This window comes from Microchirus variegatus (genome assembly GCF_963457635.1).
Source record: "Microchirus variegatus genome assembly, chromosome: 14".
NCBI classification, from domain to species: Eukaryota; Metazoa; Chordata; class Actinopteri; order Pleuronectiformes; family Soleidae; genus Microchirus; species Microchirus variegatus.
Genome location: NC_139815.1, coordinates 4,406,344 through 4,420,031, shown reverse-complemented (window position 1 = coordinate 4,420,031; position 13,688 = coordinate 4,406,344). Strand labels below are relative to the sequence as shown.

The 13,688-nt window shown below is 38.5% G+C and overlaps 1 protein-coding gene across 1 annotated transcript in view; it reads left to right on the top strand.

Annotated features, from left to right (window-relative positions):
• gpc6a (glypican 6a) overlaps window positions 1-13,688 on the top strand; it is a gene marked incomplete at both ends in the record, with an annotated part of 189,960 nt that overhangs the window by 43,173 nt on the left and 133,099 nt on the right. Inside the window, one exon of the mRNA XM_083900937.1 lies at window positions 10,043-10,201. Coding sequence (XP_083757063.1) covers window positions 10,043-10,201 — 159 coding nt within the window. The remainder of the gene's footprint in view (window positions 1-10,042; window positions 10,202-13,688) is intronic.

Genomic DNA, 13,688 nt, shown 5'->3' with positions numbered 1-13,688 from the left:
TGTTTATAGGTCACATATTAAGACAAAATATACCTTGTTTTTTGTTACAATGTTTTCCCCTCTTCTTATGTTCTGTTGAGTTATAATTTATAATTCATTTTATATGGCAGTTTTAGTTGTGATATAAAGTCACAATAATTGTGCAGAAGTCACACAATAGATTCATTCTCCGAAATGCTCTGTTCTACGGTTTAACAGTGATCATATCACTGGAATTCATGGATTAACCCCCTGCATAAATAATGCATCATGCACGTGTGTGTGTGTACACTTTTCTGTCTTTGCATGTGCCGATCCATGAATTTGTGTTGAGTGTGTAATGAATCATGAATGTGGGCGGATGTTCCAGACCCAAAGGCTTTAAGATGCCGCGAAGATGTTTTACATTTAAATGAAACGAGCTTTTCCCTCTCTATGAAATGGCTGATGAGACCTGTTTCGGCGTGATACCTGAATTCTGATGTTGATGTAATACAGTAGCAGCCTGCATTTCTCAAAAACCAATACAGAAACAATAAAACCCTCACCAAAAACCTCCAACTTTGTTTAATATATACAAACTAGACCATGCAGACGTCTGCCAACGAGGTGGTTTGAGTAAATTGTGCTCGCACTAATTCTGGCACTTCATAATTAAGTGTAAAACCCGTGATTATCCTTCACTCTGATGCACTAATGTTATTTATGTTCATTACTGTGCTCATTAGAATTTTGTTTGCACTAGCAAATATATTTTCATTTTTCCCCAAAAGAAACAACATAGGTGTTTTCTGACAGTAAATACAAATTCTAAGCTCCACTGTGAAACTCCTCGCTACAACACTGCTCGTGCCGCTAAATGCCTCAGGTGAGACTGCAGAGGTTTCTGAAATGACAACTCCAGGTCCATATTCCAGTTTTTGGTATCTCATTCAGTTAATTTCTTAATGTAAAGGTCTCCTTCCAACATTGGTTTCACCTCACCAGGATAATTACTTCACCTTAAGTTTGCTGCCGTATCACTTTACTAGCTCCACATGTCTCCACAGACATAAAAACTGCTTTAGTGAGAAACACAGAGAGAGTCGTGTGAACCTTATAGGCTCAATTAGCGTTGTGCGAACTCATTTGACAATGATTTGAAGACATTAGTATATACAAGTTATAGGTGTGCTCATTATACACTAGGTGGCAATACACCCCCCTTTGAGCTTATGAGTATGAGCAGGTTTCCAGTTTAGCTAGCAGCTAATTGTAGGGATATTGAATGCCACTCCATGTCCTCCGTCCATCCATAAACTTTTAAATATCCAATTGTTAAAGCGGACAAATTATAATCCATTTCTCCAAGTTAAACTAGTTCCCTGGTGTCCTAATGAACATGTCTGTGAGATGCTTTTGTCAAAATACCATAAGGATGAAGCACCACAGCAGTTCAACAATCACCCTGCCAAAACAGCCCTGTTAAGATATTGTGTTTAGTAGTATCTCTTTAAGTTCAACTTAAAGGTCCACCTTGAAAAAAAGAAAAAAAAGGAACTTAAAGTGCCCATATTGTGCAAAATCAACTTTTTAATCATTTTAGTACTGATATTTGGGACTCAGGGGGCCATACCAGTCCCCAAAATGTGAAAAAACAAGACTCAGTCATGTTTTAGTGGTTCCACTTAGTGTAAGTATAGGCGATAAAACACGGGATGTTTAAACCTCCCTCGGAATGACGACATAGCGAGCATTTCACCGTGAATGTTGGCACCCCACCAGGCAGAGTAGTTCACAGCTCCACCGTAGCTCCTCCTTGTCCCTGTGAAATACGAGAGTGCAGGCGAGGGAGGAAGAGTGGCTGCACAGCTGAGCACAGTGTTTTACACAAACTTCCAGCCTCAGAGGACTTGTGTGTCCAGTGGATATATTTTATTTATGAAAAAAATGTTCACAAGCTTCACAAGCCCTTTGTTGTTGATCGTGTATGTAAATTCCTATGCTAGAAAAACACCTTGAACGTGTGTTTACCTGGGTCTCATTCACATGTAAATGACCAGGCACAAAACCGAGCGTTCTGAAAAAAGGCTGTTTTGGCAGAGTTATTGAACTGCTATTGTGCTTCATCCTTATGATATTTTGACTAAAGCATGACACAGACATGTTCATTAGGGCATCAGGAACTAGTTTAACTTGGGGTAATAGGGTATAATATGGGCTCTTTAAGGGACAGGCACGTACATCAGCCACAGAGGCTACTGAGAGCTAACAGCAGTTAGCATTTGGAAAAGTGATCATTCGCAGGCTCTAGCAGGTACATTGCCGTCATATATAACATGTATCCACTGGACAGATAAATCCTCCAAGGCTGGAAGTTTGTGTAGGACTCTGTGCTGCACTGTGGAGCCAAGAATAGAACTTTTCGCGGACTTCCGGGTTTCGGCTACCATTGCCCTCGCCAGCACTCTTGCTTGTTTTACAGGCAAGGTGGACTTCAGTGGTTTTAGTGTGGCGCTTATATTCAGGTGCGCTCAATAGTCCAATAGTGCTTACATTTGCTGGCATGGAAATCATTGTAATTCATGTTAAACCACTTTTTTTTCTGCCAGTGAGATGCTTTGCCAAGTTAGCCATGTTGGCTTCTCTCTGCAGGTTTTCAAATATGTTTTACAGATGTGCTCTGTGGTGTCGACTGTCTGCTTTAGTGAATTAATGTATTGTCACCGCTTCTGTCAGCTGCTCATCCTTTTACACCGAACTTTTTTTTTACACACTGCCGCTCGTCGTTTGCCTGCTGGTCTGTAAGATGTAGGCTGACAGACAGAGAACATCGGCGAAATGAATTAAGCTCTGAAAGTGCAGACCCACTTTGGGTTTTTAATAACTGTGTAGAAGTTTCATCAGCAGTGAAAGATTAGGTCGCAATGCTGATTTGGCAAGCCGGTGTAACAGATGCAGAGGACGTGCTCTGGGACCGTTACCAACTTCCCCACTTGCTCTGCTTCACCTGCAGCCATCGATAATGGGGAGAACAAAACCGAGCTCTCTTTTTTTCTTTTCCTCACTTAATAAATGATCTTCTATGTCAAAAAATTCAGCTCAACAAATGAATGGAATGGTTTTAGGCTTGTTTAAATGTATACAGTTATTAGTATTACTATTTAACTGCTATGAATGAAAACATCTAGTCCAGCAACCATGTTGCAGCAATTCAATGAATTTTTTGGCACGTAGACATGGTCACGACAACCTGCTGAAGTTCAAATCGAGAGTGAAAATATGGAGGGATGCTGATTTAAAGGGGACATTTTATGCAAAATCAACTTTTTAATCATTTTAATCCTTATATTTGGGACTCTGGAGGCCCTATGAGTAGGCAAAGTGTGAAAAAAAGATGACTCACTCATGTGTTTGTGGTCCGCCTCAGTCTAAGTACAGGAGATAAAACACGTGATGTTGACTTTCGCACTCATTGTGACGTCACAATGTGCAAATTCCTGGAATTGTTGTGCAGCACAGAGTTTTACACAAACTTCCTGCCTCAGAGGATTCATGTGTCCAGTGGATACATTTTATGTATGACGACAATGTGCCGGCTAGAGTCGGCAAATGATGGCTTTTCCAAACTCTAACTGCTGTCAGATGCTGGAACCTCAGTGACGCTGACATAGTTTCCTGTGTCTCATTTACATTTAAAGAGACAGACACTCAAACACTATTAGGTGTTTTAAAGGTATTTTGACCAAAGCATGTCACAGACATGTTCATTAGGACACAATGGGAACTAGGTTAACTCGTAGAAATAGGGCATAATATGATCTAGTGTTTTTTTGAAGCCAGGAGGAGAACTATGGCCAGAACTATGGCCAGGCTGGTTCAAAGTCATAGGAAGGCAGTAGTTACTCAAATACCCACAACAAACTTTTTTAGCATCAACAAAAAGCTCATCAACACATTGTTATTAAAACTAAACTAGCAATGAAATGAGTATTGCTTCCACAAAGTTTGACAAAGAACGCTGTGGCCTTTTTTTCCCTCTCTATTGTGTCCACCCGTGTCTCCATTTGAGTGTTGGCACTGTTGGTATCGAGTTTTACAAGTTGAACTTAGGCTGACAGACTCCGAGTACAAATGTAATCTCGCAAGCGTGCAGTGTATTGACAGCTTGGTTTCAAATTCCATCTAGGTTGCAAAGCAACCAACTCGAACAGGACAGACACGGTCTACTAAGCTGAAATCCCATCTAGATTTGGGAAAGATTAGTCCTTAAGTTCGCTAAGTATTTAGGTTCGTTTTGTTCTTTAGAAACTGAGCTCGCGTCACAAAAACACAGTCGGGGAAAAAGAATGGCAGGGAGCGTTTTCCTGTAAAAATGTAGAGTTGCTTTGTCCTCGATTATTTTAGCATCGCTATTTTTGTATCTATTTAATGGAAAGCAACCAGAAAAAGATAGACATTTCAGAAAAGGGAACGGAAAAGGGGAGAAAAAAAAGAATCTCAACATATTAAACATGCAGCTCACAGAGTTGCCTGCTGCACACAAAGTCCCTTTTATGTCAGTGTATGTAACAGTACTGTCACCGTTTGCGAGACGGTGGAAAGCAGAAGAAAATATCATTATGTGTAAAAAACAAGTCTGACATATAAATGGAGAGGTGCACAGTCCATGAAAGCTAAAAGCACTTGAGTTTTCCCTCACTGTCACTCATACTTAAGGACAGTTCTTGTGTTTATAGATTTTTTTTTTTCCTTTGCCAACCTTTTGTGACCAACAGTGGGGATCCCACTTACTTTGCCAACTTAAGTCAATTTATTGAGGCTTTAAATTTATTTTTGACCTGCTTCAGTGTCGCAGAGTTTCTCAATGCAAGCGAGAAAAATGTCATTTTTCTTCTGTTATCTATCATTATGTCAATAAACCTTTTACCCTTTTTTTTTTTTCTTTTTTTTTGCCAAAGTCTTTCTCAGGTATTGTTTCAAGTACAGCAATTTCAGATTGCATGAGGCAGTACTGAGGTATTTTTTCTTTGACATTTGCCAACCACCGAACACATGCCAGTGGAAACTGACCCCATATTACACCTGGATAATCAATGTCAACATCTTCCTTTCAAAAAAATACACCATGACTGATCCATACACTCCTGTTTAAAAGTTTGGGGTCACCAATAAAATTTGTTTCTGTTTTACATTAAAAGTCACACTTTTATTCATCAAAAGAGATTTTTTATTCAAAATTATAATTTTGTCCTTTTGTCAAAGAACCAGCAAAACTGTTTTCAGCTGTGCTAACATCATTGCACAAGGGTTTTCAAGGGTTTTCTAATCATCCAATTGCCTTCTAACACGATTAGCAAACACAATGTACCATTAGAACACTGGAAATGGGCCTCTATACACCTATGTATATATTACATTAAAAAACAGACGTTTGCAGCTAGAAAAAAGCGCTTTTTCTTCAAAAAATAAGGACATTTCTAAGTGACCCCAAACTTTTGAATTGGTAGTGCATGTGATACAAGACAAGAATATTGGCTGGATGGCTGTCAAGGAAAAATAAATTAATGGAATTGGATCAACACTGTGTACCCTTCTGCACCATATTTGCCCTCTCTGTGGGAATGTGTTGAGCTAATCACAGCATGGAATAAAGATCTCAACACAGACTTGCATCTCTACTCACTATAAATAATGTGTGGCGGTGTGAGGAGTGTTTTTTGCACTGCTAAATAAATACAACGCCGCTGTTAAGTCGAGAAACAAAAGAGCCTCAGAGAATCGGCCAACAGAAAATCAGCTGCTGCGTTTCCGCTTATGTTGTTGTTTAACGGGGCTTTTTGTGGGCAGCCGGCGTGTGCCTCACTCTGGAGACAATGGGCTCGCGTTGAACTGTTGATGGTGCACCTCATTACTGTAGCTCGGTGCCTCTCTGAGGACTGATTAAGGATTAAGCACATTGGAGAGTGCCGGCACGTACATACCGCCTCCTTTTCTGTTTCATTACGCATGCACAGCTCCTTCATCTATAGCTTGCTGTATACGGTATATGCATGCAGAACACCAGCCCCTGCACTTTTCAGCTGGATCTATCAAAAAAAAAAAGTTCCACATAGTCTGAGTCTTTTGTGTGCCCACTGCGACAGGGACAGTCACTTCATCTCTCCCCTTTCTTCACTGTTAATGGTGGAAGTGGAAGAAGAATTGACATCTTTCATGCAACTGCTGGCCCATTTTCTATATTTTATATTTATATATATTTTAATCTCTGTGTTATTGCTCTCAGGTGTTGAGCAAGAGATGAGACAGCATGTGTGCAAACATCTGGTATCTTTTAAAACTGCTTTAATCTCATATAATACTAATATCACAGCCTTGAGTATCTATCTGCTTAAATGCCAATTTTGTTATTTAATTCAACAGCCAACTAATTTAACCCTTAGAACACAGAGCATTTTTGCTTTGCTTTTTTTAATGACAATGTTTAAACATACAATATATACAGAGGCCATATAAGAATGTGCAATATAGAGTGTCTTATATCCCATTTTCTCAGCACAATCTAGGCAATCTGATGAAAAAAAGAATCACCAACTATATAAACACCCCTGAGCAAAAAGTACTCAAAATATCTCAAATCGGGATTGAATTTGTGAAAATAGGAAACACGTCACGGTTCAAAGTTCACTTGGCTCGTTTTTTTATGAACAAAAAGAAAGTAAAAACTTTCTGAATATGTGACCTATAAACACACACCCCCAAGATATATATATATATATATATATAAGACATATAAGGAGTAAGGAGTACTGTGTCATTTTTAACCCCATACAAAACAATCGAAAACCATTGGAAGTCGATGGAGCTTTGGCAGTGATTGGAAATGTATTATATTTTGTCTGTGAGCTGGTTAAGACACGCCCTCCCTCCAGTTTTTATCTATTTGTTTTTCCATGCTCAACTCTTTTCTCTGTGATGCTGCACAGTGCGAGTGAGTCATCCTATCATACACTCTCTGTCAAATTTCCATAGGTCTGCTCAGTCTTGACCTTCTACAGTGTTGCCCTATAACGCTGCCCTGGTGTTTGGACATAGCTGCTTCAACAAAAGGTCTTCATGTATATAGTGTACTGTATATACTCTCAGGAATGTGTATGTGGCTGTAAGATCAGTGTTCCCTCTGATCTTTCTTGCACCGGCCTGTACGCAGTTATACAGAGATCGTGTTAAATGCATGAAAGCTTGAGCCTGGTTTCTGTCAGATAGTGCTCAGCTTTATGAGTGTATGTAGAGTTAAATTTTCCATTTTATCAGACTTCAGAGTCTTTTTTCCTTCTCCCTGCCCTATTTCATGCCTCACTTCCACTCTTTATACACAGAGAATACAACAGTGTTTAGCCTAATAAGTATATTCATCTTTTCTAAATAATGTTTGTGCTTTGCTGAACTTTTGACAAATTATCTAATAGTTTTGTTAATACTTTTTTTTTTCTTTTAAGTTCTTCAATATTTTATTTTCTTCAACCTCTCAACTTGTAAGGTTAAGTGAGCGCATTCTGACTGCAAGGTAATTTACAGTGATTTTCATATATAAAAAGCATAAATGTGACTGGAATTTCTTTCTTTAAAAAAAAAAGAAGCGAAATGGATGCTTTTCTACGGAAGCGTATTGCATTCACTTAAAAAAAAAAAGAAATCCTGTTTTTCTCACTAATTAATTTTCGGTTTGATTTTTTGAATAATCTTTTTTCTGTTTTTCTGACTAATATTTTTTTCCCCTGTTTTTCTATCTAATTATTTTCCTGTTTTTGGAGTAATTTTTTTTCTGTTTTTCGGAGTAATTTTTTTTTCTGTTTTTCGTGCAAATCTTTTTTCCCTGTTTTTCAGAGTAATTGTTTTTCTGAATTATCGAGAACTCTCGTGAGAACCTCCAACCTGCAAGTGACTCCCATACACCCATGGATATACATCCATGCATACACATATGGTGACTCCTTCCCGCACAAACATGCCTCATATATGATCTACCGTAGCGGGTCAATTAAAACAACCGCAAAGTCCTCAGGTGCCTGCGTAAAGTCGACAAACTAATGATAATACCATCTATGTGACTTAAAGACAGGACTATCTCCCAGTGTCTTAAACCCAGATCAAAGTAAAACTTGATTAAACTAAACAAGCCATCCATGTTGTTATAAATCGAACTCTCAATAAAGGAGTGAATGTGTTTATTATTTCAAATGCTCTCTAAACTCAGAAAAAAATTACTCCGTAAAACAGGGGAAAAAAATTTGCACGAAAAACAGAAAAAAAAATTACTCCGAAAAACAGAAAAAAAATTACTCCGAAAAACATAAAAAAAATTACTCCGAAAAACAGGAAAATAATTAGACAGAAAAACAGGGGAAAGAAATATTAGTCAGAAAAACAGAAAAAAAGATTATTCAAAAAATCAAACCGAAAATTAATTAGTGAGAAAAACAGGATTTTTTATTTTTTTTTCAAGTGAATGCAATAAGCTTCCGTACTTTTCAAAGAGAATTAAATAACGTCATATGAGGCGGAAGAGTGACACTAACGGTGTACTGTGGAAAAAGATGTATTAATCATTAGAATTACTGAAAGGCTCAAACAGTCTGACAAAGACGATGGAGATTGAACGTTTTTAAAACCTCACCTCGAATGAACCCCGTCTTCAAACATTTCTCTATAACGTTCATTTCTTTAAGAGGCCTTTTCTTCACACCACATAATTTGCAAAATAAGATTCAAGGTCGGTGTAAAAAAAACAACAATCTTGATTACATACATTCTCAACGCCAGGCTCAGACTGCGAGGATCTTTTAAATACTACATTATGTACTGCTGTTGTTTTTCTCTCTGCAAAGTTGTCCGTTTAAATCAGTGATTCCCAAACACTGGGTCTGGACCCACATATGGGTCACAGGAAACTTTTTTTTTGGGGGGGGGGGTCCTCAAACACTTTGTGGGTAAATATTGTGGTGTACAAAATGAAACTGTAACCTTTACCAAACATCCCTTGAAAGTTCTTTGTTTGACAAATAATACAAACATTGATTTAATGAACACCGCCCTCATTTCTTGCTACACCAGTGCTGCCTCACACTACTGCCACTGGCAATGCTTTGTTGCCACCACCTCATCTTCCACAAGTCAAGATCAGAGTTTAGCAGACTCAAAAGTTTAACAGGACATTACAATAGTCGAGATTACGGGGGATGCAAGCATGGATGAGCGTTTCCAGGTCTGTTTGAGACATAAAACCATATATAACAGATATATTTCTAAGCTGATAGAAGGCTGTTTTTGGTTATTGATTGAAATGTGAAATGTGAGTCTATCAGCACTCCAATTTTGTGGACTTGGTATTTCAAGGTATTTAGTGACAGCAGTCCTCTTCTCTTTGTTGACAAAAGCAGTAACCTCAATTTTCTACTGATTTAATTGAAGAAGAATTTGGTTCATTCAATGATTTACTTGCTCTAAACAATGACCCAATGGCTGTATTGGACTGCAGTCACCTGGGAACAGTGCCATATATATCTGGGTGTCATCTGCATAGCTATGATAGTCAATGTTATGCATTTTTTGCAGAATTTGACCCTGAGGCAGCACACAAGCTAAATAGAAGAGGTCCGAGAATCAACCCCTGAGGGACTCCACGTGTCATGGCCATTTGATTAGATCTATAACTTCCCACGGTCACAAAATAACTCCGCCAAACTGAACCATTCTTGGACTGTTCCATTAAGTTCCAAAATGACCACGACTGACACCTTCAGTGTTCCACCTTATAACATTAATCACTATAATAAGAGCTGTTTCTGTACCGTGGTGAGGTCGAAATCCTGATTAAAATTGGATTGGAGTCAGTAATTGTTGAGTTGACCACTTGCTCAAAACTCTTGGCTATTAAAGAAAGATTAGACATCGGTGTGTAGTTGGTTAACATGGAAGCATCCAGTCTTTCTCTTTTTTTAAAAAAGAGAGGCTTAACGGCAGCTATTTAAAAATCAAATAATTAGCTACAATTTAACTCCATGTTGTTTCTGTCTTCCTTTAGGTGAGCACCTGCGTGTCTGTCCTCAGGGATACACCTGCTGCACGTCGGAAATGGAGGACAAACTCAACCAGCAGAGCAAAGCGGAGTTTGAGAACATGGTGGAGGAGAGCAGCCGCAATATGAGGACGACGTTCGTTGCCAGGCATAAAAAGTTTGACGGTAAGCTACAGTTTAGCCCTTAAACAGACACGTTAATTTTATCGTATGGTTCCTTGAACGCACTTCAGAAAAGCAAACTGTGTAATGCACTGGTTTTAAAGATGTTCTGGCAGGCGAGATGTAGATCACTTATGTAGAGCATGTTGACATTTAGAGCTGAAAAAATTAATCGATTAACTAAATTAATTGTCAACTATTTTGACTCATCTGTTTGAAGCTTTTTTCATTATTAAAACAACATTTCTGATTGTTTTAGCTTCTTAAATATGAATATTTGTCTTTGTTTCTTTGCTCCGCTTAACAACAAATCGTTAAAACTGAATAATTTTGGTTTGTGGACGAAACAAGACATTTGAGAACATTGTCATTTCCAGGTTTGACAAACACTAATCAACGTTTTTTTTAACATTTTCTGCCATTTTATGGACCAAACGATTAAACAATTAATCAAGAGAAGAATCATTAGTTGCAGCACTATTGACATTATAACCTACATAACTAAAGGCAAGGTTCTCACAGAGAACTGTGGGGACATTTTAAGCAAATTCAGAAAAGTCCATTGTCCATGGTAAGCTATCACGTTAATATATACATCGATATACAAATGTTGTGTACATGACAAAATGTTATTGAGAATGCAGTTTACCCGTGTAGGACTGTGACTTTCAGGAGACAAAGTTGCTTTACTTCATTACTGCTAGGCAGAGTTTCCTTCCATTCCTAAGCATGTGTCGGAATCTGTTTTTTTTATTATTATTTCAGCTTCCGACACACTAATCAGAGACTCCACAGTCTCTACATGCATTTTTGATCGACTGGGTGGAAATAGCTCGATGTGCTCCTGCTCCTCGTCATAAAGGAGCTTCTGTGAATTGACTCACTCGCTCACCGAAGAAAATGGCACCGTTGTTGCTTTGTGGTTGAAAGTGTTCTTGGCGGGGTGCTGGACAAGCTCACCTGGGAGAGCTGGCACTCCTGAGGGTTCAATTCTAGCTTTCGGCACTTTGCTGTGTTTCTACATCTCTATTTTTCCTACCCAGTAATAAACAAAAGCTGGGGGGGGGGGCACCAGAAAATATCTTACAGAAATGTTTTCTTGGCATTTTGTGTCATTCAATGCAAATCTGACCATTATGTTTGAACGTATTCAGTGAGCTGCAACACTGTGAGGAGTTCTCACGTGCACGGTATGAGATCAAGGTGTCGTCACACCACTTATACTGTCAGTGTGTTGTCTACGGCTGCCATTTGGGTGATAATGAGTCGAGTTGCCTAATTTACAATTCCCTTTTATATTAACACAACTCCTGTCACGTCCACGCCGGCTTCAGTCAATTCCATCAAAGTGTTTGATGTTAAATAATAATAATAAAAATCCTTTACTGTAAATGCCAGATTTGTCGTACACACTGGGTTTTACTCTGTCAGTGGAATCTTCTGAGTGCAGGAGGAAGGGATCTCACATCCTTTTAGTACATAAGACATTATGAGTCATGTGCATATACGAGTGCATGCGTTGAATTTAAATATGTACAGTAAATGACGTGACATACGTGAGTCTGCCACATACTATCGTCATGATGTTGTTATGAGCCGATACTGCCTTTGAAATAGTAATTATCGTGTATCTCCATTTTATGCTTTCATCCTCAGCAACTATTATTTTGTCACATATATATATATTATACAGGGTTCTAGCTAGCACCGTTCTAGCCAGTAGCGTATTGGCCTAATTTTCAATCAGCGAGACAGTATTTTGACTGTATTTTACTTGTGTAATAATGCCCCCACGGACAAGCAGAACCATTATATTCCAAGAACTAATCATGACGTGAACGATATTTGGAAAAGCCGGGCCTCCTGGACTGCCACTTGCTGAAAGTGTATCAATTTCCCCCGGCGTAAAAACAACTTTAGACGCATGCTTTGTCCCATTTACAACTTAAATGTGTCAATCGCTCAGCCATAACGCCGTGCGTCACCCTGCTCAAATTCACCTGCCTAGTTCCGGTACGTCCATTGTGAAGGTTACACACTGCCAAGATACAAAAGTAATAACTATATGGTGTAAAAAGAACAATGTTCCCATTTGGGTACCCTTGGAAGTATATATATATATATAGTCTAGTATATAGTCTTATATATTAGCGAGCTGTCAATGAGTTTAACTCATGCAACATGTGTATGTAATGCTTAGGCATGTCTTGAATAAACCTGGCCTAATAGACGTTTTTTACAGCGGATATTTATTTAAATGAAATAGTAGGACAAACACCAGGATTTACCAGGAACATTAATTAAGGTTCCACTCCAGTATCAACAGAGCTGTGTTGTTGTTCAAGTGTAAGGGTAGATCACGCTAAATACTTGACACCTGTAGAGGATGTTTTTTTGTTTTTTTATGAAAAATGTTACTATTTAAATAAAATAAAATACATATATTCTGGATGCGTTCCAGTAAAGTGAAATAGAAGAAATTATCCTCTATTGTTGTTATAGCGTTGCTAAAACAACAAATCTAATGGTGGCCTAAGACTTCTGCACAGTACTGTATATATATATGTATATATATATGTATGTATGTATATATATATATATATATAAATTTGTATTATATTATAAATGTACATCTACATCTACTTCAGAAGAGACTAAATGACCTCTGCTGTTGGACACAGGGAAAACACTATATATTGATCCAAGCTCTCCCGATACAATGGTATATCAGATATCGGCAAACAGACCATTTTCTTATTTTGTATTTCCTTTTAAAAATATAGAACAATATTGTGCAGATTGTGCTGTATTTCTACAGCAGTTGCATCCTTTCACGTGACATTGCCTCTGGAAGAATGGCGATATTCTATCTACACAGACGTGCAGTATAGTAACGCTGGCGACACAAATCACAGATGCAGCTCCATCCACACATGCCCATATATCATCAAGCCACTCAACATTTCATTCATTCTCCAACATCAAGTTCATTTCTCCTCCAGGGGTTTGAATCATCCCTCATCAATTTTACATGCCCTCATTTCTGTCCCCCCCAGTTATTTATAGGGCCCTATTATGAAAACCTTAACTTACTTTTTTTTGATTACAGAGTGCTTCCCCGGGAGGCCTGTGGCGTTCAATGCATTATTGAGCCGCCCCCCCAAAATCATAAATGACTGCTGTACATGGAAATCAAGGTTTTGCTTTTCTGAATGTCCAATCATGTGGCTGAGGAATCCCCCCCCCCCCCCCAAGCCACAGTCACATTCCAATCCAGCTGATGCACAGGATGAAAAAAGAACTTCACAGCCAAATTTGCATTTCCGAGCAGTCTGTTTAACAAGCATTAGCGATAGCATAAGTGTATTTAACATTTGCTACCATTAGTGTTCTTCAGTGGTGACTGAATGGTTTGTGTGGGTGTGTGTATGTGTGTTTGTGTGTGCACCTGTGAACCATTAGAACAGAGGACTTTGGTGTTGTTACACAC